The sequence below is a fragment of the Arvicanthis niloticus genome, chromosome 1 (assembly GCF_011762505.2).
Source record: "Arvicanthis niloticus isolate mArvNil1 chromosome 1, mArvNil1.pat.X, whole genome shotgun sequence".
In the NCBI taxonomy this organism is placed as follows: domain Eukaryota; kingdom Metazoa; phylum Chordata; class Mammalia; order Rodentia; family Muridae; genus Arvicanthis; species Arvicanthis niloticus.
The window spans coordinates 76,421,929-76,447,320 of NC_047658.1; the positions used below are offsets into that span (position 1 = coordinate 76,421,929).

Below are 25,392 nucleotides of genomic sequence, written 5' to 3' on the forward strand. Positions count from 1 at the left end.
AACTCATCTTTTGTATATTAACCACATAGCTGCTTTATGTCCCAAGTTTGCATGTGCTCTCAACTTCACTGTGACTTTTTCATATATAGCAATTACTAAAAGTTAGATCAAATACAGCCTGTTTGCAGCTCATATCCTCATTCTAGATTTCTTATGTAGTCACCAATTACAAACTAAATATTCTCAAAGAAATAAAAATCATAAAAGTTCTTAATGCTTAAAAATTAAAGAACAATATATAAAACTCTATGTCTTATCCTGCTGCTTAGTAACATCAGTAAGGCTAGCCATTATTAGCCTTTATCACACAATTCTTTGGTTGTGGATTTTACATCTTGTGGTATTTACAATAACTTCTTCTATTTACATAAGTCTCACATTTTAAAACCTTACTTATAAAACCACAGAGGTATATTTTACTATATATAGTTAAAAAGATAACAGATACATTATTTGATGGAAGTTTGTTCTCATTTGTTTTAAAATTTTAAGTCACATTTATACACAAATACAGATGTACTCCTATAGTCTTGACCTAAATTTTGTTCAATAGAACTGTCAATTCTCTTTGAATGATAAATTTATTTGTGACACCCCCATGGTTGAGTTGAAAAAATGAGGTCATCTATTCATAAAACCCTTACTATAATGTCTCCATCACAGACTTGATCTGACAGCACCTACACTGTCCCATGGCTTCTCTGGAGGATGGGAACCACACTGCAGTGACAGAGTTCATTTTATTGGGATTAACAGATGACCCAGTCCTTAGAGTTGTCCTCTTCACCATCATCCTGTGCATCTACCTGGTGACTGTGTCTGGGAACCTCAGCACCATCCTTCTCATCAGACTCTCTACCCAACTCCATCACCCCATGTACTTTTTTCTCAGCCACTTGGCTTCTGCTGACATAGGCTACTCATCTTCTGTCACACCCAATATGCTTGTCAACTTTTTGGTGGAGAAAAATATCATTACATACCTAGGATGTGGCATCCAGCTTGGTTCAGGTGCTTTCTTTGGGACAGTTGAGTGCTTTGTTCTAGCTGCAATGGCTTATGATCGCTTTGTGGCAATCTGTAGCCCACTACTTTATCCAATCAAAATGTCCACACAAGTCTGTGTCCAGTTGCTTATAGTAGCATACATAAGCGGTTTTCTTAATGCTTCCTCCTTCACTCTTTCATTCTTTTCTTTTTTCTTCTGTGGACCAAATATAATCAATCACTTTTTCTGTGACTTTACTCCTTTAGTTGAACTCTCCTGTTCTGATGACAGTGTCTCTATTATTCTTGCGACTATTTCTGTTGGCACTGTCATTTTAGTCACAGTACTTATCATTGTTGTCTCCTACATCTACATCCTTATCACCATCCTGAAGATGCGCTCCACTGAGGGCCGCCACAAAGCCTTCTCCACCTGTACCTCCCACCTCACTGCAGTCACTCTGTTCTATGGCACTGTCACATTCATCTATGTGATGCCCAAGTCCAACTACTCCACGGACCAGAACAAAGTGGTTTCTGTGTTCTACATGGTGGTGATCCCCATGTTGAACCCCCTCATCTACAGCCTGAGGAATAGTGAGATTAAGGGTGCTCTGAAGAGACTCCTTGGTGGGAAAATATTTTCTTAGAAATATCTGTTATAGCCGGGCAGTGGTGGCACACGCCTTTAATCCCAGCACTTGGGAGGCAGAGGCAGGCGGATTTCTGAGTTCAAGGCCAGCCTGGTCTACAGAGTGAGTTCCAGGACAGCCAGGGCTACACAGAGAAACCCTGTCTCGAAAAAAACCAAAAAGAAAAAAAGAAAAAAAAAAGAAATATCTGTTATATTGTTGGACTTGCTATAACAGTAATATGGATATAGTAATAAAAGTTGAGTTTCTATGGTTTAAAAGTCTATTGATCTATTATTAGCAAATGTGGAAGTTAGTAATAAATATTAGTGTTCAGTTTTTAGACTACAGAAGAAATAAAACTGTCATTATAAATTAACTTTAATGAAATCAAATTTTTTTAATTAACAGGTTAAGGTGATTCATATAAAACAATATGCTGAAAATATTTTGACATCCTTTTCTAATTTTTTAAAAATATTTCATAGTCAACTTTATTACAAATTGTATCTTAACTGTCCCCAAAGTCTTATGTGTTTGTCAAGGTCTGTTCTTTATTGATGTTGGGAAAGGTTAGAATCACAAAGCTTGAGTCTAGTGGGCAATCTTTAGTTTATAAAAAATATGTAATAATGGAGGTATTGGGACTCAGAATATTGTTCCTCTTTATTGACCATAATGTGAGGGTATTTTCCCACTATATGTTCCTTTAATGATATACAGCTGCAGGTACACATCAAGTCATAAGAGACAGAGATTTCAAAAACTGTGCTAAAAGTTAATCTTTATCTTCAGTGCTATTTGATTAGTTTAGCTTCTTGTTCTAGCTACATACAGCTTAATGACACCTATTACAATCCTTCAGAGTGTATGTTTCAACATGTGATTTCCTGAGATAAGTCTGATGACTATAGGTATTGTGCACGTTGTAAAATAAATGATAGAGAGAAAGCAGGGAGTAATTAGTAGAAATTATTTTTATAGAAATGTTGCCTATGAGATATGGACTTTGTATATCCATAAAAATCTGATACATGGTGTAGGGTGGTGATAATCCCAATTTTTAGATACATAGAAAAGAACAGGAAACCCATTCCTCATTAATCTGATTTTCTCTCAGTTTCAAAAGTTAATACCTTTATTAATATTAATACTATTATTATCATTATTATTATTTAATTTTTTACAGACAAGGTGTTATCCCCTTTCCAGTATGACCTCTGACTGTTCCTCTTCTCATACCTACTCCACCATCTCCAAGAGGATGTCCCCACCTCATACTCCACTCTCACGCCATAAGTACTCCCCACTAACTGGGGCCTCAAGTCTCTTGAAGATTAGGTGCTTCTTCTCTCATTAAAGCCAAACCAGGCAGTCTTCAACTGTATATGTATCAGGGGCCTCATATCAGCTGGTGTATCCTGCCTGGTTAGTGGCTTAGTATCTGAGAGTCTCAGGGGTCCAGGTTAGTTGAGACTTCTGGTCTTCCTATTGAGTCATATTCTTGAGCTTGCCAGGACCAAGGGAAACAAATTAATAAAAACAAGAGAAATTGTGTATAAAGAAAACTAAGTTTATAATTTCAACAGTGAGGCTGTGAAAAGGACATTTTTAAAAAGGCTTCATGGTCAAGCCACTTATGCTCATGTGAACAAGTGAGCAGACCTGGCTATATCTCCTTCGAAATCTGACTGCCTTTGGGAGAGATGAAATCAACCTTCATATGTGGGTGACGATCACATTTACTCCCATTTCCCCTCTACTTTAATATTCCAGAAAAAATTCCACCATCTTGCTGATAGAACCAAAGGCATTGATGTTTTTCTCATTCAGTTATATTTTCCCACATTCTAGAATCTGTACAATTATTCTCACATTTCAGATGTTAGTTTATTACAGTGGAAATGGTTACAAATAAAAACTGGCAACAGTGCAATTTATTTACTCATATAGGATCTTGACAATAAAACTAAAAGGAAGTGATGTAGACTATCAGAAGAGGTTGAACACTATTAATAAAATAAAACTTAACAAAAGCCAAGATCATGTGTGTTAGGTTGATGTGCACAGGAAAAGGGTTGACAGTGTACTTTTCACTGAGAACCTAATACCTGAGAAAAGATTGCAGGATGTGAGGACACTCATGTAAAATAAAGCAGTACACATGTGAGATACTTGTGTGAGTGTAATATTGGTTTCATGTACATTGAGGCTTCTGTTGAAACAATGACACAGCTCTTCACTTTAACTAGCCCTGTGCTGCACCCAATTGGAACAAATGATAAGATGTTAAGTATATCTTCAACATTAAATTATAGCTTACAAAATAAGCACTCTGTAAGCACCCGCCAAACCCAACAACTCAAGGAATTAGACCTAAAATTTTGTTTATTATATTTTATGTCAGCGGTGAGTTATCAGGTTAAAGCGTTGACCACAAAACCCTGATGACTTGAGTTCATTTCCTAGAATCCACATAAAAGTAGAAGAGAGAAAATCTCCTGCCTCTACACATACCCACACAGAAATAAATACACTTTTCTTTTCATTGACAGAATTTGACAATTCAGAAAAAATGATATAAAATTGAGTCAAATTTAAGATGAGACGTGGGATTAGAGAGTCCTGAATCATAAACTTAGATATATCCTTGGGAGACATATGATCAATAGAAATAATGCATATAAGCAAATATAGAGAAACTACAGGGAAGCAACCCTTATGTAGATTGCAGCCACTGTAGAAAAAGGAATATCAGTCCTTGAACTTGGCTCTAATACAGTCAAGAACAAGTGCTACATCTGGACTAATTGATTAAATGAATAGACAAGTCTCAATTATCCCTATCAAACACAGAGAAAATATTGATCCACTAACTGGAAACCAGGGTTACTAAACAGTGAAGCAATAGAAGTATGCAAGAAAAACAAAACCACTAGAATTTAAGATATAAAACTTAATCAACATCAACAACATTCACTGTAAAGGTAAGGGACAGGTGAAATGTACACAGTAACATCAAATATTAAATAAAATCATAAATTAAAAGTTTACAATGCCAGCACTTACAGCAGACTTTTCTCTTTGAAGAGCACTTTCATCTTTGGTTTTTAGACTATATTTCCAGTGGCTGTGAGGCAAAGGAGCAGCCTGCCTAAAAGCCCCGTGACTCTCTGGAAGAAGGATGAGATAAAATTGTGTCTGATATTTTTTCATGGTCCCTGCAATGGTTTTTTGAGTTTTATGAATCACCATACTCAAAAAGTTGGACAGCATACATTAGAGACTGAGCAGAGGAGTTGTGAAAGTTGTTCATTGTTCAGTGGCCAGCTGCTTACATCAGGGGACATCAAAGATAGGATAATTCCATAAAATTAAGATTAGCAGGAGTCAGACCAGGTTTTCTAACTGGAGAGCAGTGCGTGTTTCTACAATCCTCCATCAAAGAAGAAGAAGAAGAAGAAGAAGAAGAAGAAGAAGAAGAAGAAGAAGAAGAAGAAGAAGAAGAAGAAGAAGAAGAAGAAGAAGAAGAAGAAGAAAAGAGGAAGCCAAAACGTCTTTATGGTGTGAATTGTGAGATCCCAATTCTTCACTGAGGATCAGCCGTGCAGATTTTTATTCACAATTTTTTTTCTCTTACAGTTTTCTATACATCAGTATTTTATATCCTTATATCAGCTTTACTCTCCTCCCTCCACATATTCCTTAAGGTCCATAATAAAGAGCATCAACACCAAAAACTACAAAAAGTTGCACAAATGCAAAGATATTAAATGAAAATAGCCCAAGTTGTATAGTTTTATCTCAGTATCCACTAACATGAAGCATAAAATGAACCTAGAACCAACACTTAGCTGAGATAATTTTGTTATCATTATACTTCTAACAATTATCAAATGAAAGTAAGCCAATTCTCAACTCAAAATAAAAAAATTCATATTGACTCCTTGAAATTTCTTCTTATGTGTAATAAATGTATTTTCCACCTGAGACAATGGTCCCTGGGGATTTGATTCACATGTGAATCTCGAGACAGTTCAGAGACTTATACTAAATGGTAAAAAGATGATTGTGGGAGATAGTTAGAACACTATAAAATCATGTATAATTATTATGACTTTCTTACTTTAAAATGAATCCTTATTTCAGAAGGTGAGTGTCCTGGCTTCCTTCTACCATTGAGGAATATTTTGATCTTTGAAAGTGTGTGTATATATGAATATATATGTATTTGTAGTTTGGAAAGTAGTCAGGTATAATCATGAAAAAAACTGAATCAAATTTTATTTTAAGGCAAATACCTCTGAATAACTATGTATAAAACTTAATTCTCAAAGCTTTCTTATTTATCCAAACACTTAGAAGAGGAGAAACCCACATGGTCTCTACTGGTATAAAATAAGCTTAGCTCTCAAGAAACAGAAATGCTGATAAATTCACTAACATTGTGATAAATTAGTGATTTAATGACAAATGTCTCATGAAAATACAGACTTTGTTTACTGACTAAATGATCTAGCATCACAGGCTTCAGGCACCATAAACAAACTTAAGAATATAGGGCTCAAAATAAACATAAGATTCTAGTTTGAATATTCAACCCCTGTCTTCTATAGGCAACCACATTTCGTTCCATTGTATTTAGCTAGAAAAATCATTACATTAGGAGAGGATTTGGTAAGTATATGAATAAATTTATACTAGTATTATTAGAAGTAGTACTCACATAGTTGCAAGTGATTAGACTAATAGAGAAAATTACTTGATAAAGCAATCGTTTAATTAGTAAGAGTTTAATAATTTTACAGGTCCTCACATTTATGATTTTAGTGTGAATCCACCCCATTTCTTGTAAGAAATTGTAGCTCTTATTATAAATATTAGCCTTATAAAAACAGGTAGCTGACAGACTTGATGACCTGTTTTTCTAACAAACAAGGATTTCTTGTTTCAAAAACTGACCTGTTGCCTCTCTCAAATTAACACATGCTCTTCACTTTTCAAAGACAGTATAATAAGAGCAGTCTGAATTCACTCTAGCTGCAGCTCATGCCTTCACACTGTGCTTCTAATGTAACACTAAGTTACCTAACAATTTCAAATCACATGTTCCATCAATTTAAATTTGTATTAATAAGGGTCTTAATATTATTTCATGGAAATGGCAATTGGGCATCTTATAATGTATTAAATTTAGTACAGATAATTTTGAAGGGATATTGTTATATTATTATTATTATTAATTTTACTTATTCACTTTACATTTCACTCATTGCCCCTTCTCAATCACCCCTCCCACAGTTCTTTTCCCATTCCCCTTCCCTGCTTCTCTGAGCAGGTAGTGCCCCCCCAACTGTCCCCCTACCCTGGCACAAGTCTCTGTGAGACTAGACAAATCCTCTCCCACTGAAGAACATATCTCAGAGACTAGAAAAATCCTCTCCCACTGAAGAACACGTCCCATGTTCAGGCAACAGCTTTTGGGATAGCCCCACACACCCCTCCACATACATACACCACTTCAGTTGTTTGGGACCCACATGAAGACCATGCTTCACTTTGGTTATATATGTGTTTGGAGGCCTAGGTCCAGCCTGTATATGCTTTTTGGTTGGCAGTTCAACATCTGAGAGCCCCAAGGGTCCAGGTGAGTTGACTCTGTTGGTCTCCTGTAGAGTTCCCATCCCCTTTGGTGCCCCATAATCCTTCATCCTATACTTCTGTATGAGTCCCCAAGCTCCATCCACTGTTTGGCTTTGAGTATCTGCCTCCCTCTGAGTCAGCTGCTGGATGGAGGTTCTCAGAAGACAGCCATGCTAGATTTCTGTCTGGAAGCATAATAGAGTATCATTAATAGTATTGAGGATTGGTACTTGCCCATGGGATGGTTCTTAATTTGGGCCAATTATTGGTTGAACACTCTCTCAGTCTCTATTCCATCCTCCATCCCTGTATCTCTTAGACAGGATAAATTTTGAGTCAAATGTTTTCTGGGTGTGTTGGTTCTCCCTATTCCTCCATTGGGGTTCCTGCCTAGATACAGGAGGTGACCTCTCCAGGTTCAATATCCCCAATGCTGTGAGTCACAGCTAAGTTCATCCCCATTGATTCTTGAACACCTCCTTAATCCTAGGTTTCTGTCTCTTCCTGGAGATGCCTGCTACCTCCTCACCCCTGTCAGTTGCAAATTTCCATTCATTCCCATGATTATACAGACATCCCTCCTATACCTCCCCATATCTGATTCTGAACCCCCATCCCCTCCCCATCCCCTCTCTCACCCAAATTCCCTAGTTCCATCTCCCTCTTATGACTATTATAGTCCCCTTACAAGAGATTCTGAAAGCTCAGAAGTTATTTAAAACATTAAATATTTTCACATTTGTAAAGCTTAATCCTGTTTTGCAAATGTGATACTTTTTGTTTTCATTAGCCTCACAGTTTACATATATAGTCTTAAATATAATTAGGTGAGTTTTATTATAAACATAAAATAAAGATACATTGTTTAAAAGAAATACTAGCATTTCATTTTAAAATTTATTAAATAGTTAAGGCACATGAATATACAGTGGGTGTTCAATGTACTACCCCAATTATGTCTTGAATAATGCATTTCATAATAATTTCTATATGTTAATGGAAATGCAGCCACTTATTTACAAATCTCTCCCTGTACTATTTCCATCACAGCCTGGATCTAGCAGCAGCTTCACTGTCTCATGGCTTTCCTGGAGAGTGGAAACCACACTACAGTGACAGAGTTCATTTTACTGGGTTTAACAGATGACCCAGTCCTTAAAGCTATCCTCTTCACCATAATCCTATGCATCTACCTGGTGACTGTGTCTGGGAACCTCAGCACCATCCTTCTCATCAGAGTCTCTTCCCAGCTCCATCACCCCATGTACTTTTTTCTCAGCCACTTGGCTTCTATTGACATAGGAATTTCATCTTCTGTCACACCCAATATGCTCGTTAACTTCCTGTTGGAGAGAAACACAATTTCTTACCTTGGATGTGCCATCCAGCTTGGCTCAGCTGCTTTTTTTGGATCAACTGAGTCATTTCTTCTGGCCACCATGGCTTATGATCGCTTCATGGCAATCTGCAACCCATTGCTTTATTCAACCAAAATGTCCACACAAGTCTGTATCCAGTTGCTTGTAGGATCTTATGTAGGAGGGTTTCTTAATGCTTCCTCTTTTACACTTTCCTTCTTTTCTTTTCTCTTCTGTGGACCAAATAGAGTCAATCACTTTTTCTGTGATTTTGCTCCTTTAGTTGAACTCTCCTGTTCTGATAACAGTGTCCTCCTAATTCTTGATTCTTTTTCTGCTGGCTCTATCATTGTGATCACAGTGTTTATCATAGTCATCTCCTACACATACATCCTCATCACCATCCTAAAAATGCGCTCTACTGAGGGTCGACACAAGGCCTTCTCCACCTGCACCTCCCACCTCACAGCTGTCACTGTGTTCTATGGAACTGTTACATTTATTTACGTGCTGCCAAAGTCCAGCTACTCCACAGACCAAAACAAGGTGTTGTCTGTGTTTTACATGGTAGCAATCCCCATGTTGAACCCTCTCATCTACAGCCTTAGAAATAATGAGATTAAGACTGCTCTAAAGAGACAGCTTAGTAAAACAACATTTTCTTAGACTTTCTGCTAATCTGTCACATGCTGTACAGTAATGATATATCATAGGCATTGTATTAAAAAGAAACTGATATTGATAGTTGAAGTACTTGTTATGGTATATAACTAGTCTTGAAGTTTAGTAGAAAATGTACCAGGTAAGTATTCATACATCATAAAGTAAATTATATATTCATAATAACACATTTCATTAGAAATAAAAATTCCAGACAAAAATCAGATGTTAAAAATATATTTCAGTTTTATTCATATTTTAAAGTAATTTCCTTCTATGTTGAAATATTGACTGCATTTTTAAGGCTATATGCATTTTCAGTAACAGCTACCTTTAAGTGTATAAAGTTACTATAGTTAAAACCAAGTACATTGGAGAGAAGATTACAAAGTAGCACAGGCAATGATAATGTTAAAGATGTTTTTATTGTGGTTGTATTATCTATTTGGATGGGTCTTTCATAGTTATAGCCATTAGAAGAGATTTTATATCTAATATATATATATTATATATATATAATTCCTCTAATCATCTCCCTATTTCTCCTTGTATACATGAACTGTATGAGACAATCTCAAATCTGTCAGACAGACAGTGTGTGTGAATGTGTGTCTGCGTATACATCTATATACATATATGCATCTATATGTTTTATAGGCTGTTTCTCTGGGGAATCCTAATTAATACCATGGCTCACTAAGATTTTATTTCTCTAGCTCAAACTCTATATCAGTTTATGTAAACCATCAACAACTATAAACCTAAATAAATTATATTCTTTGGTAACTTTCCAATTTTCGAAGTTGTGTGGTTTTCTTGATTGTTGAATTTTTAATTCTTTGTGTGTAACAGGTGTTTTAGTCAATGTTTCTATTCTTGCACAAAACCAAGATGCAAGTTGGGAAGGAAAGGGTTTATTTAGCTTACACTTTCCACATTGCTGTTGACCACAGGAAGTCAGGACTTAAACTCAAGCAGATCAGGAAGCAGGAGCTGATGCAGAGGCCATAGAGGAATGTTACTTACTGGCTTGCCTCCCATGGCTTGCTCAGCTTGCTTCCTTATAGAACCCAAGACCACCAGCCCATGGATGGTACCACCCACGAGGGGCCCTCCTGCCTTGATCACTAATTGAGAAAATGCCTTACAGCTGAATTGTGTGGACGTATTTTCTCAACTGAAGCTTCATTCTCTGTGATAATTCCAGCATGTGTCAAGTTGACACAAAACCAGCCAGTGCAACAGGTTACTAATCTTCTATCATATATGTTGAAAAGATATTATCCTACTTTCTGGGCTTTCTCTGCACTCAGCTGATGATTTCCTTTTCTGTGCAGTTTTGTTGTTGTTGTTGTTGTTGTTGTTGTTGTTGTTGTTTTGCTTTATGAGGTCCTAATTGCCTGTCAATTATTGGCATTAATTCACAGACAAATGAAGTTTTATCTGGAAAGTCTTCTCTTGTATTTATGTCTTGCAGAGAACTCCCAATGTTTTCTTCTAGAAGTTTCAGAGCTTTAGGGTTCACTTTGAGGTTTTTGTACCATTTGGAGTTGATTTTTGCACAGGTGATAAATATGGGTCTAATTTATTCTTATTCATACAGACCTCCATTTTCCTAACACCATTGGCTGAAGATATTGGTAATCTTTTTAGCTCATAAAGTTAAAAAATATCTGCACATCAAAGAACCCATAAGTCAAGCACAGAGGATACCCAAAAAACAAGGGAAAATATTTCTCAACTCTACATCTAATAGAGGATTAACCCAGATGTTTCATCTAGATATTTAAATTTTCTCTCTTTTTCTCTAGACTCTAATCTTCACATACTTCTAGGACCTTGCTAAACTTAAATAGTAAGCCTTAATAAATAAAAAAATTAATTAATGGAATAAAATGCTTTCCTTGTCTACAATCTTGATTCCAGTGGTTGGGAATATATTACAGAGCAGGTAAGGAGCCTCTACAGACTAAGAAAAAGGTCATGGTCACAGACATTTCCATCCATTAATGCTCTCTCTTTGAGGAGGAGAATGATCAGCTTTGTAGATTCCTAACTTGAGGAGACTCTGGTTTTGATGCATTGCTTCCAGTAAGCTCTTTCCATCCGAAATATGGAGGCATCCACTTCTGAACTTTCATGCTGGGTTGTATTCAACCAACTAATTCTTTAAAGGTTCATGAGAGTTGGAATTAATACTTTTCATAATCATTATTTTAAAAAAAAAGAGATGAACTGCTCAGGTACCTGAGGACTGGAGGGATAGCACACAAGTGAATCTCTTTAGTTTCATGTTTTCATTTACTGAAGAAAATGTGGAGCTTCCTAATCAGAACATCAGATAGACCCAAACAACAAAACTGTATGCCTGAGAATCCTAAAGAAAAAAATGGAGAGACAATGATCTTAGAGAGCATTGACCTTAGAGAGCAGAAACTCCTTGGAAAACACTTGCCATAATTCATACAAACAAAAATTAAAAAGTAACACCCTTCCCCTCTTTTGAGTGGATTAATGGGTAGGGAGCTGATTTACCCTATCCTACTTTCCACTCTCTGCCTAGGCCAACAATTATACTGGGGAAATAAGCTCTCTATCATCCTGCAGCCTACTGAGATGATGTGAGGGTTAGAATATTTTGGTCAACTTGGAACAAGCTAGAATTATCTGGGAAGAGAAGAAAGCAGTTGAGAAAATGCTTCCAACACACTGCCTATGAATACTTCTGTTAAGTATTTTTCACTCAGCAATTGACATGGAAAGGTCCTATTTACTGTGGGTGGTGTCACCCAATGAACAGGTGGTCCAGTCTGGTATAAGAAATCAGGCTGAGCATACTATGAATGGCAAGCCAGTAAGTACACTTCATCTATGGTCTTGGCTTCATTTCTTGCCTTCAGGTTCTATCTTTGAGTTTCCACCTCAATGATGGACTTTGGCGTCTGTGGGTAGGCCTTTCCTCTCCAAGTTGGTTTTTGGTCAGAGTTTAACCACAACAAATATTGCTACAAATACAGAGAACAATGCCATTGAGGTGATGATGCAGTAGTCAAAGTAATATAACATGAAAACATCCCAACAGTAGCATATATAAATTCTCCACAGTAAACAGCAGAAGCAGTACAATTAATAACATCCTAATGAAAATTAATAGAAACATAGAGGCCAACACTGAGATGCCCTCTAGGTCCTAGTAGACACAAATTCAGAAAGCTACGTATAACTTTTATTAAAGAAGCACAGAGAAATTTATATGCAGATAAAACTTTATTCTAACTTTTAGAAAAGGTTATTTGGACTTACATTTCCAGAGGGATAAGAATCTATGATAGCAAAGTGGAATCACAATAGCTGCAACTAGAAACTGGGAGTTTTACCCTTTGAATTTAACACCCAAATCAATCAATTTCATACCCATTCCAACAAGACCATATATCCTAATCCTCTCAAACAGTGCTACCAATTAGAGACCATGTATTCAAATTACCAAGAGTATTGGGGATATCTCATCCAAATCACCATAGTTTCCTCCACTAGACACCAAGTTGTCAGCAAATTGCCTGGATGTTCAAATATATCAAAAAATATATTTGTGCAAATATATATTTTGCACAAATATATATATTTATTATATATATTTATATATATATATATAGTGCAAAATTAGCATTCATTAAATTTTCACTGAATAAACATGCTTATGAAAAGCAAAGACAAATTGAAGGCAAGGTAAGATATGTTCTACACTAACACCTGAATTTCTATATGACTTTTCTAGGTGTGGGAGGAAATGGACATATACAATGACATTTCTCTTTCACAGGATACAGCAGGTTTGAGTCAGTTTTGTCACATTATCATCAACCCCTTACTCTTTCCTTAAATCTATCATATCCCTCCTACCACATCTTCATTCTCCCTGTGTATTCTCTCTGTGAGTGTCAGGAAATATGTATGGTCTCATCTCATTTTCTAGGATAACTCCTAGACATACAATCCTCCACACTAAGCATTTCATAAGCATGATCTCTGAATGAGATTCCCCATACACACAAAAAATGCACAATAGCACCATCATTCTATTGTTAAGCATTTTTTTCTGTTAGAGTGTGGGGATTTATTTTTTTCTGGGACCCCAGAGGAGCTCAGAGGACTCAGGTCCTATCGCCTCCACTCCAGATAAAACTTTTAAAATGAAAGACAGAAATATATTGAAGTAGCCAAAGACAAAGAATTCATCATTTAGGGAGTAAAACTGGTCTGAAGGATGGTTTCATGAAGATAACCACAAAGTCAAACTGAGGGGTATAATATTTTCCTTGGTTTTGTTTTCTTTTGTTTTGCTTGTTGTTTCATGTGGGTTTTTTGTTTTGTTTCAATTTTTGCTCTCTCTCTCTCTCTCTCTCTCTCTCTCTCTCTCTCTCTCTCTCTTTCTGTGTGTGTGTGTGTGTGTGTGTGTGTGTGTGTGTGTGTGTGTGTACAGATGAATATGAAGCACAGGAAGAGGTCAGAGGACCTCATTCCAGGAGTCTGTTATCTCTTTTCAACTTATTTTGAAGCATGGTTTCTTTTACTGTCTGTCCCACTGTGTACTCCAGGTTAGTTGGTATCAGTCTTCCAGAGGATTCTTCTGACTCTGCTCTCATTTCATCATAGAAGCACTGGAAATACAGAAGCACATTATCCCATCAAGCCTTTGATGGGTATTTGGAGAAATAAAATCAGGTCATCAGCTTTGATTGGCAAGCGCTTTTACCTACTGAACATCTCCTCGGGCCTGATCTCTTCAGTACTATTAAAAAGGTTGTCTGTTCACACCATGGATTTTTATTTCCAGGTTAAGCTTTCCTAAAGTACAATTTTCTCATTTTAATATCTTTTTCTCCCCACTCTTTCCAGCTCTCTATGGTAGGAGGGTAGAGAGATGGCTAAGTATGTGTAGATTTTGGAAAAAAAAACCCTCAGCACTCTAATGGCATGGGTTAAGATTTAAAAAGAAACAATGTCACTGTAAACATTAATTTGAAAAATATGAATTGTCACATGTATACTTGACAGTACAGAGCTCAGAACAAATGAAGATGACTAGGTATATTTATATAATGATAAAAGTTTGAAGAAACAAAACTAAGAGATGCAGAAGACATATGTTGTGAAAGATAAATGGGAGAATTAAGAATGGAAAGAGATTCCTGTGGTTTTAAGCAACATCATAAGAAACTTTTGATGACAAACATGATCTGTGACTTGACTGTACTCCTGTTCTGTGTCACTATATTTACTGGGACATTGTACTAAGGTGTGGAGTACACTTAGAATCTCTGTGGTATTATCTCCTACTATTTTGTGTGAATTTTCCACACAATAAATTTAAAAAATAAGAATAATACCATTTAGGGATTTATAAAATGCTCATTTTTCCAGAAATCTTTCAATTTTGAGCTAAAAGTACTTCTACTGTACTGTGTTCTTGTGCATTCATGGTATCTCCAATACTGCTAGTAGAATATTTATCAATCCTTGAAGTTTTCATAAAGTTAATGCACAAAAAGATTAGTTGATAGATGTTCGTAGATAACAGGTATTTGTATGAATATGAGTATCTCCAATTTTCAGTCCTGATAGTTTTCAGTGGAATTTTAACAAGCAAGGTAGGTTCTCAAGGGACTATTTCCCATAAGACACTATTTCTCATAAAACATAACCTTGGTTTACATTAGCAATCCTTTGTTGTTTGTCCTTGAGGCTGAGCCACTCACAGGTAATAATTTCCCTTTTATATTGATACAAAAATTTTTATTTATCATTTTAGTAATTGAAATTATAAACACATTTTAAAAGGCAATAGTTAGTTCCACATTTGCTTGCATTTATAGTTAACACATGGCATAATATATACTATCATATTCAAATTAAAATATCACAATATGGTATGCTGTAAAGTAAAGCAATGATAAGTGTTGTATAGTGCATGTCACTTATCTAGGGTAGCATAAATTGTCAATGACAAAGTCAGATCCTCATCTTTGGTCTGTGTTGCTAGTCATTACATTTCTGTATAACATTTTGCATCTATGCCATACAATGCTTATTTCATCTTTGAGACTGTTATGTTCATATGTTTTCTTTTAAAGGTTAGGTTTCACTGACACATTTTATATATCTACCCTGTATAAGAAAAGTAATACACTGGAGTTCAGACACATGAATATACAGTGTTCATAATGTAACTTGCTATTTGTCAGTCAACTCACATAGATTGCTAATAAAAAGTACTAATATTTATATACACATACATGATATAGATATAGATGATGGAATATTTGGGAAGTGGAAAAAGACTAGTGTGAAGAAATAAGAGTAAAGAATTAGGAGAGGGAAATAGAGGTTAATGTAGTCAAAGTAGGTTAAATACTTGGATAAAACCGCCACAAAACCTATGGTTTGGTTCAGTAAAAATAAACTGATCATTTTAAATAAACTGAAAATGTAACAGTGTAACATCAGATCACACAGTATTCAAGGCCAGTTTGTGTGTGTGTGTATGTGTGTGTGTGTACCTGTGTCTGTATCTGTTTGTGTATGTTTTAGTGTGTCTGTGTGTGTGTGAGTGTGTGCATGCAGTTCCCTTCACTTAATTCTTGAAAAAAATGAGTTGTTCAGTTTCAGTTGTTCTTTATTCTTCATTGGAATGTAAACTAACAACATGAGGCACAAATGATATGTTACAAAGAAAAAATACTCATTTTTATTTTGCATGAATTAATTGATGTTTACTATTTTAGTATTTATGTAAGATGGTACAAGAAATGTTTCTCCTGGAATGTATACATAGTATCTGTATTTCTGTCATTCTATAGCTTCTGAAAAAAACAGTAAGTGGCAATATTGTATTCTACTCTAATAGTTGTCTGTTTTTTTCCCCAATGGCAGTATTCCTATCATAGATGGAACCTGGAAACTATACAGTTGTAACAGAGTTGATTCTTTTAGGGTTTACAGAGGATGATACAGTCCGTGCCATTTTATTTGTTGTGTTTCTAATAATCTACTCTGTCACCTTAATGGGCAATGTGAGCATAATTATGCTAATCAGAAGAAGCCCCCAGCTTCATACTCCCATGTACCTTTTCCTCAGCCATTTGGCATTTGTAGACATTGGGTACTCCTCATCAGTCACACCCATCATGCTGAGGGGCTTTCTCAGAAAAGAAACATTTATGCTTGTGTCTGGCTGTGTGGCTCAACTCTGTTCTGTAGTGACATTTGGGTCAGCTGAGTGCTTCCTGCTGGCTGCCATGGCCTATGACCGCTATGTAGCCATCTGCTCACCACTGCTGTATGCCACGCAGATGTCCTCCACAGTCTGTATTCTCCTAGTGGGAGCTTCCTACCTAGGAGGTTGTGTGAATGCTTGGACATTTACTGGATGTTTATTAAATCTGTCCTTTTGTAGACCAAATAAAGTTAATCACTTTTTTTGTGACTATTCACCACTTTTGAAGATTTCGTGCTCTCATGACTTTTCTTCTGAAGTCATTCCAGCAATCTCTTCAGGCTCTATCATTGTGGTCACTGTGTTTATCATTGCACTGTCTTATGTTTACATCCTTGTGTCAATCCTGAAGATGCGCTCTACTGAGGGCCGCCAGAAGGCCTTCTCCACCTGCACCTCCCACCTCACTGCTGTCACTTTGTTCTATGGGACCATCACATTCATTTATGTGATGCCCAAATCTAGCTACTCCACAGACCAAAACAAGGTGGTGTCTGTATTCTACACAGTGATAATCCCAATGTTGAACCCCATCATCTATAGCCTCAGAAACAAGGATGTTAAAGAGGCCATGAAAAAACTGATGGCTAACACTCACTGGTAGCCATAATATCTGCAACTTTAAGCAGTGTAATACACTCTGAACTTCCAAATGATGAAGAGTATATTATGGAAATTTAAAACTGTATTTATGATATTATGCATAAATTTTATCATCCTTCAATCAAGATCTTCATCATAAAATCAGTGGATTAACTAATATAGTGGTATTTAGCAAATTTCTCATTGTTTTAGCCTTTCATCAGTCACCATTTTTTCGCATCTATAAACATAAGTCTCTCGTATAAGTTCTGTTTCTTTTGAGTGTAGCCTTTATATTTGAAATTGAATAATCATTTGGAATGCTTGGAATAAGAGTGGAATTGTTATGTAAGATGTTAACCTGAAAGAAATTACCTTTTGCATTATAGAAATCTAAAGGTTGAAAACAGAGGAATAGGTAATAGAAAACTTGTGTTATTAACAGGCTTCTTCTGAACCTCATCCAGCCAACTCCAGAGGTTATTCATATTCTCCTTCGTCTATTGACTCTTCCAATTTAGGAACCTGTTGAACTCAATACCTAAAGGAGGTCCTTAAAGATATCCTACTGGGGATAATTTGGGTCAGGGAAACACCTTACCATATCAAGAGAGGAAAAGAAGCAATTCTGTGACTGAGATGTTTTTCTAGTGATGAGAAAATTACTGACTTACTTTTATGAGTGCACATTTTCACCAGAGTGCATGCCTGTGGAGATGAAGATGTAGGAATTCAGAGTTCTTGGATTGTTTTAGTCCTGGGATATACTGTGAATTTCTGCCATATCTTTGAATAATATATTTCTTTGATGCCTCTCAAACTGGAAATTCTTAGCATAAAACACTCATAATGTCATAATATAAAAATGAGTATCCGGAATCAGAGTAATTTTCCATTTAATAATTTAAAAATTTTGCACTTTGATTTATGCATTTGCTGTTTACATATTGATGGTGTTCTGTATGAATGCCTTTTCATCAAAAGCATAACCTTTCATCAAAAATATAACTTTTTAATAATTATTTTTGTCTTTAATAAAAATGTTAATTAACATAAGATTAATCTTAATGTATTATATTACAAGATTTTTTAAATTTTTAGCTGATAAGAACACATACTGTATTTGACTTGGGCCAAAAGGCTAAACTAGGATGATGCTTTCTATTTTATTTCCAGCAGTGTTTCTTCAATCTTCAAGCCCTAGTCTGAATTCCTTAATCATTAGATTAAGCAGCACCCAAATCTCTGCATCTCTGTAGCAGTCAAGTAATTTAGAGGTTGGTTGAAGCCTCTTAAATTCTATTTCTTTAGGATTTTCCAATAATGTTTCAATAGAGAATTACATGAATTAAATTTTTTCTCAAAATAACTAGGAGCTTTAACTGAAAGTCTTAACTGAAATTACCTCCTGCATGAAGCATAAGAGGCGCATATTCAGGACTAAACATTATATACATAAATGCTACACAAATATCATGATGTGGTCAGTGAAACTCCTTAACCATATCAAGAGAGGAAATGATACAATTCTGTTTTGTATCTTGTATTTTGACTGATATGTTTTTCTAATGATCAGAAAATTACTGATTTACTTTTATGAGTGCACATTTTTCCACCAGAGTTTAGCAGTAATAAAAAAGAAGGAATAACAATGTAAATGATTTTCTTGGGGGTCGTAAAGGTTTTTGAAAGAGGATGCATTCCATATGTGACCTTAAAACCTTTATTCTCCCATAACTCAAAACACAATGATGTAAGATGACACCTCCATAATGTCTCCATAAGATTTGGATGTGGGCCATTCTGTAGAGCATTTTTCTAATTAGTGATTGATGGGGTAGTTCTAGCCCATTATTGGTGGTGCCACCTCTAGGCTAGTGATACAGCATTCACTAAGAAAAAAAATAGAAAAACAATTTAAATGTTTAGCTTGGGAGCATATCTGACATAAATATGTTCAGAAGAAGATGCATGGCATATGTGTCATTTCCAGATTTCAACTTTGGTTCATTGTCCTTAATATTCATTTTTGAGATTTTATCCTCCCAACATCCAAATCATAATGGCATATGATTATATTTAATGTAGTTTTCATGTAATAATTTGAAACCTTTGGTAGGCAATAAATTAGGCATATTAAGTACCCAAACCACAAAATTATGATTTGGGTTTTCCCCATCATCTGTCCAATATTTTTTAATTATATTCCAAACAAACTTAGCTCTTCTTATATTTTTCAGTTAGAACTGAGTAAGCTTCATTAGGGTGATTGTGTATTATAATTATCTTCATATGTTACCACTTACAGGGGTTTAGAGAAGGCAGAGAGGTGTAATGACTGTAATTAAGAGTTTATCAGTAGACAAGATTAACAGAAAAAATCAGGTATTTAGAAATATATTTAAGGAAATGATAATTGTGGTAGAGTATGGGACTTAGTCTCATATGAGTGGACAAGGGGAGATGAGGGGAGATGTAAATCCACAGTGAAATCAAGAGATCATAGTTTCCAGTGTGATTAAGGATTTTTTCAAGTGTTGTCATTAATGTGTGAATTCAGCTTCCTAGAAATTCCTCAAATTAAATGTATCACAATATGTATACACATCCTATACAAGCTCTCTGTAATATCCAACTGCCCTTAATTTTTTAGGTCTTGACAGTTCACATTATCAGTGTCAATGGCCTTTTTGATTGAAAGGTCATGTTTAGCACCCATTCATCCATCCATCTACCAATCTATCCACTTACTATATGTTAGTAAAGCCCATTAAAGCATATTAAGGTATAGATATTAAGGAAGTAAGTGACCCAGGCTTTTTCCTCAAAGTGAGAACAAAGACTTAGGAGAGATAGACTCAAAAAATTAAAATTTAGATTAATAAATGCAAATGTTTAGAATATGCTATGGAGGCACAAAAGAGTAAGATTAACTTCTCTGGGAAGGCAATATTTAAGGTCCCAGGTGAAGTATTTTCCTGTACATCTCCAGATTTAACTTTTCTCTGGATTTCACTCACAAAAATCAATTGGAATGCTATTATAAGATTTCAGTTACACTCCAGCCTTGCACTAACCCACTTGGCCATCTGTTGACAAGTGAATCCAGCCTTGGAAAAAATTAGGTTGTAATGCTAACTGAAATATTTCCCCATATAATTTGGATTGTTGCTGTCTTGTATAAATATGCCTTAAGCAAAAGTGTAAGCCAGAACACATAGACTCAATGTCTAAGGATTCGAGGAGGAATATCCACACTAAATAGCTCCCTCTATATGTTCTGTTATATGAGTTAGTGGCTTTGAGAAATTTGAATCTTATGTCATAAGTACAATATGGTTTTAATTAATTTTTAATCAAGAAATTAGAAAAGCTAGACTCCTTCTAGAGCTTTAGGAAAAAATTCATTTGCTTGCTTTTTGAGATCCCAGAAATTATCATGTTCCTTAGCTTCTAGCCTTCTTCCTCAGTTCAAAATCAGCAAGGTTTTTCACCATTGCCTTTAGGTCATCACTTGCCTTGCATGGCCTTTCATCCAGTCTTCAGCTGCCAAGACAATTGTAATTAGAATGAATCTATTTGAATAACAGATCTTGTCTCATCAGTAATATCAACTTCTGCTTTTGAATTAAACTAGCATATTTCTACTAATTAATGACTCCAGCTGTATATGTAGGGGAGGATGACTTTCGGGCATATGTGGCAGAAGAGATTCTTGGTCCAATGAAGGACAAACACAGAGTGGGGGGGAATGTGAAGGTGGAGAGGGGGAAGTGGGGGCACAGCCTCATAAAAGCATGAGGAGGGGGGATGGGATAGGAGGTTTCTAGGTGGTGGAGGGATGTGGGGTAAGGGGATAAAATCTGAAATGTAAATATAATACCCAATAAAAAATTAAAAATTAAAAAGTAAATCTGATATTATATTTGCCTAAAATATTATCTTCATCACTGTTTTAATAACTTTAAAGACATTATTTCACTTGCATGTCAATATAGCTTTTAAAAGCAGAATTAGAACCTTAACTATTGAAACCCCACTACTTAACACATATATGCAATAATATGGTTAAATAATAATAATAATTTTAGCCTCCTTTATACCAAAAATGATTGGAAGTTTTTGTAAAGTTTTTAAAATATATTGTGTAAGATTTTTCTATATAAATAAAGTTATTGTTCATATGCCAACTGATTAGAAATTTTAAATTATCAATAAAATTATCTACTGAAAATTGATTGATATTTTTAATATATTTGAAACAAAAATGTTGTTTTACCATATAATGTGAAATATCTATCTGCTCAGTTTGAAAACAACATATGAGATACTCAGCTCATAGCTAAGACAATTTTATTTTGAGTACAGAAATATTTTTCTCAGTTTATACATGAAAACCGTTCAGCCAGATTCATTACAAAAAGCAAAAGTCCTACCTTGAAATGAGAACTCATTTATCCTTCAGTGAAAAGTCAAGATTGCATAGTTATGTAGTCATCTTTTAGTGTTTGCATATTTTGAGGATAAATCCCAGAAGATGTTAAAGATTCAAATGTGAACTCTGAAGTATCATGGAACATTACAATTTCCTGTGGTAGATACTGAGTGATCCAATTCACAGGCTAGAGTAACTAAGCTCCCAAGATCCTGACAATTCTCAAGACATCAATTTATTATCTTGTTCTTTCTTAGGTGTTTATGCACAGTCATATAGGATTTGTTTCCTATTTACCACATCATAATATGAAGATTTTGCTAAGAATAATTATTTCTAAGTTTACTTTGATATTTGTACTAATAAATAATGTTATATTTAAGTTATAAAAACTAAACCTAGTTTCATTCATTCTCTATATATTTATCAATAGGTGTTTAACATATGCCATCAAGTAGCCCAGAGGCGCATGAAGTGAAACTTTATATAAAGTTAAAATTTAAATAACAAAAATGTACATTTCTATCATTGCATAAGAAGGCAGAATATGAATTTTTCAGTCTTCAAATATCTTTTATTGGAAGGCCATGCATTGCTTTGCCTTCATTTATTGTATTTGAAATCAACTCTACAGTTATTTTTGTGAAAACTTTTGCCTGTATTTTCTATACAAAGAAAATCCTAAAACTGTTATGGTAAGTCCCTGTTGGGTTACCAGTCCTAAAACTGGTCTGTATACCAGCAAATACAAAATTATCTCCAATGCCCCCATTGGTGTAATTTGCAGCACTGTAAACACCATTTTGAGTTTTAGCCTCCAAATCTCTTAAGTAGACTAGAGTAGCCTCTGTCATAGTTTTACCTGACTCTAAAGGTATTAAATCCACCCCTTTTGCCTGCAGAGTGTCTGTCACAGTGCTCATCGATCATCTTTCATGCCTCCTCAACACCTGAATGACCTGAACCTCTGTCTTCAGCCAACTGAAGCAACTTGGGATTAATTGCTTGATTAGCTTCCTGAAGCACAGAGATACATTGCTTTATGTTACTAGGAATAAAGAAAGTGTATGCTATACCTGTTTTGGTACTGTGAGCACTTTTAGAATTCAGTGAATAAAATCATCTGAGGAATTAGGGTAGTCATAATTGATGACAAATTTCACATCTTCCACATCTAGGCCTCTGGAGGTCACACAGGTAGCAATCAGAATAGAAGTTTTTCTATGTTAGAATTCATTTAGAACCCAGTCATATTCCTGCTGACACGTGTCACCATGGATGCTCATGGCAGGCCACCCATCTCTCCTCATTTTTCTGGTAAGTTCATCACATTGTTTGCTTTCAACAAAAACAATGATTTTACTCTCCTCACTCATGATCTCTTCCATCAGACAACTAAGTTTTTCATCTTTTTCGATAACATGACATACATCCACAATCTGAAGAATGCTATGATTTGCACTCAACTTGAATGCACCAATGTTGACATGAATGTAGTCTTTCAGGAAATCTTCAGCAAGCTGTCTTACTTCTTTTGGCCAAGTTGCACACGTGTCTGCCTATCAGGTTTATCTGGTCTGTGATTTTCCTTATTTGGGGTTCAAATCCCATATCAAGTATCCTATCAGCTTCATCAAAGACAAGGTAAGTTGTTCTTCTCAGATTGGTTTTTCCACAATCTAAAAAGTCAATCAGTCTTCCAGGTGTTGCAGTACTGGTTTCTACACCTCTTTCCAAATTACAAGTCCGTGGTCCTTTGGAAGCACCACCATAGATGCAAGTAGACTTCAAGTGACAAGCTGTACAATATTCAGGAGTGACTTGCTACACCTGCTGTGCCAGTTATCGAGTTGGTGCCAACACCAAACAAATAGGCCCATCACCTCTCTCTAGAAATGGCTGGTGGTTTATGTGTACAATGACAGGCAGCAAGTACAATAATGTTTTCCCAGATCCAGTCTGAGCTACTCCAACCATATCTAATCCACTGAGAGAAACTGGCTCAGCCCTGAGCTTGAAAAGCAGTGGGTTCAATAAAGTTCTGCCTTGAAATCACTCCATTACATTCACAGGAAAGTTTGCTTTGTAAAAATTCAGAACTGCTTTTGGACAGTTGTGACCTCTAACAATAATTTCCTTGTTTCTTCTGTATGTATCTACCTCTTGTGTGGTGGGCTTTGCCAAATCAGGGTGTTCCTAATAAAAATTCTTTTCAAATTTGGGCAGCTCATCAAGATTCCACTTCTTCTTGTTTTGGCTATTTTATTTATTTACATGTTAGATGTCATCCCCTTTCCCCATTTCCCCTCCCTAGAACCTCCCTATCCCATCCCCCTCCTCCTTTTTGCTTTTATACCATTTTAATTACATGCAAGTATTAAGGTCAGTTCTTTTTAAATAGTTTCTTGCCAATATTTCCTAACTTCTTTCAGGAGAGGAGTCCTGTTCTACTCCCTCCAATCAAGGTACACCAAACCATTGATCCTGGCCATGGTCTCAGTCACTAGAATAACTCAACATAGCATCAATGGTATGAGGGAGGAACTCAGTGAAAGAGAATCCAGACAGTGAAGCCTTTGCAGGGGCCTCACCAGCAGAGATAGTGGTGACAAGGGCTGGAGCTGTAAATCCAAGGACAGATGAAAATGAGTAAGGTCAAACATGAACGTTTTAATATTACACACTGAAGTAGGATTTTAAAATGTCTTGGATGTCTCCAAAATTAGAAATACAGTCTAAGTGACCAGTGTAGATAGGTCACGGGATAACATTAACTCTTTCAGCCCAAAAGACTCGGCAGTACTCTAATTCTCTTGATAACTTTAATTTCAGAACACTTGTAGCCCTTTATTGGAGGGTTGGTTTGACAATCACTACCATAATTACAACCAATATTTCTATCAACTTCCTTAATACTAATAATTATGCTAACCATTTAACATGTAGAAAATCTTCACAGTAGGACAGGATATAGATGGTTTTTTTCTTATTCTCAATATTCATTTCACAGAGCTAAGGCTGAAGCACTCAAACAATTTGTACACTGTGATTCTAACTCCTAAATGTCTAATGGTGGATTAATATCTACAATCAATAAAAAACTCAAAGCAAACTAAAACAAATTCAAATATAAAGCAGATGATTGGCACAATAATGAATTGAGCATTTCTTAAAATAATAAGAAAAATCCAAATAGGTATGTGAAAAAATGTGTTTAGCATTTTTATCCATTAAGGAAATAGAAATAAAAAAATATTGAGTCTATTATGTAAATCACCACAAATGGTGGAGAGGGAAAATAAAGATTCTCTCTCTCTCTCTCTCTCTCTCTCTCTCTCTCTCTCTCTCTCTCTCTGTCTCACGCACACACACACACAAACACACTCTTAATCATTTGCATTACCATATGATCCATTCATACCACTCTTTAGTATGAACTCAAGGAATTCTAAGTAAGAAGACCAGAGAGATTCCTGGATGTTCATGCTTATTTTTGAACTTTGCACAGTAGTCTAGACATGGAACAATGTGGAGGTTTATCAAGGCATCAGTGAATTAAGAAAGCATAACACAAGGCTGGAGAGATGGCACAGTGGTTAAGAGCACTGACTGTTCTTCCAGAGGTTCTGAGTTCAATTCCCAGCAACCACATAATATGATGGGAATCACAACCCATAGGTAATTACACATAAGTAATGCCCTTCTCTAATATGTCTGAATAAAGTGAAAGTGTACTCACATACATAAAATAAATAAACAAATCTTAAAAACAAAGAAGGCATTACACATATGCACAGTAGAATTTTATTCATTAGTAAA

The 25,392-nt window shown here is 35.6% G+C and overlaps 3 protein-coding genes and 1 pseudogene across 3 annotated transcripts; 3 read left to right on the forward strand and 1 right to left on the reverse strand.

Annotated features, from left to right (window-relative positions):
- Positions 1 to 667: 667 nt before the first annotated feature.
- On the forward strand, positions 668 to 3,749 carry LOC117716891 (olfactory receptor 5P76-like). Its single transcript, XM_034513989.2, has one exon. It carries the CDS (start codon positions 693 to 695, stop codon positions 1,635 to 1,637), a length of 945 nt encoding a protein of 314 aa, XP_034369880.1. The 5' UTR covers positions 668 to 692; the 3' UTR covers positions 1,638 to 3,749.
- Positions 3,750 to 5,710: 1,961 nt separating this feature from the next.
- LOC117717200 (olfactory receptor 5P79) lies at positions 5,711 to 10,074 on the forward strand. The gene is made up of 2 exons (XM_034514498.2): positions 5,711 to 5,771; positions 8,313 to 10,074. The coding sequence occupies exon 2, from the start codon at positions 8,342 to 8,344 to the stop codon at positions 9,284 to 9,286; it is 945 nt and encodes a 314-aa protein (XP_034370389.1). The 5' UTR covers positions 5,711 to 5,771; positions 8,313 to 8,341; the 3' UTR covers positions 9,287 to 10,074.
- A 6,142-nt stretch (positions 10,075 to 16,216) lies between these two features.
- Positions 16,217 to 20,869, forward strand: LOC117721319 (olfactory receptor 5P80). The gene has a single exon (XM_076918273.1). The coding sequence runs from the start codon at positions 16,228 to 16,230 to the stop codon at positions 17,158 to 17,160; it is 933 nt and encodes a 310-aa protein (XP_076774388.1). The 5' UTR covers positions 16,217 to 16,227; the 3' UTR covers positions 17,161 to 20,869.
- A 1,555-nt stretch (positions 20,870 to 22,424) lies between these two features.
- Positions 22,425 to 24,576, reverse strand: LOC117715814 (putative ATP-dependent RNA helicase DDX5 pseudogene; annotated as a pseudogene).
- Positions 24,577 to 25,392: the final 816 nt, after the last annotated feature.

Bases quoted from the DNA above. Each gene is read 5' to 3' on its own strand.
- LOC117716891 (XM_034513989.2), top strand. From the start codon at position 693: ATGGCTTCTCTGGAGGATGGGAACCACACTGCAGTGACAGAGTTCATT.
- LOC117721319 (XM_076918273.1), top strand. From the start codon at position 16,228: ATGGAACCTGGAAACTATACAGTTGTAACAGAGTTGATTCTTTTAGGG.
- LOC117717200 (XM_034514498.2), top strand. From the start codon at position 8,342: ATGGCTTTCCTGGAGAGTGGAAACCACACTACAGTGACAGAGTTCATT.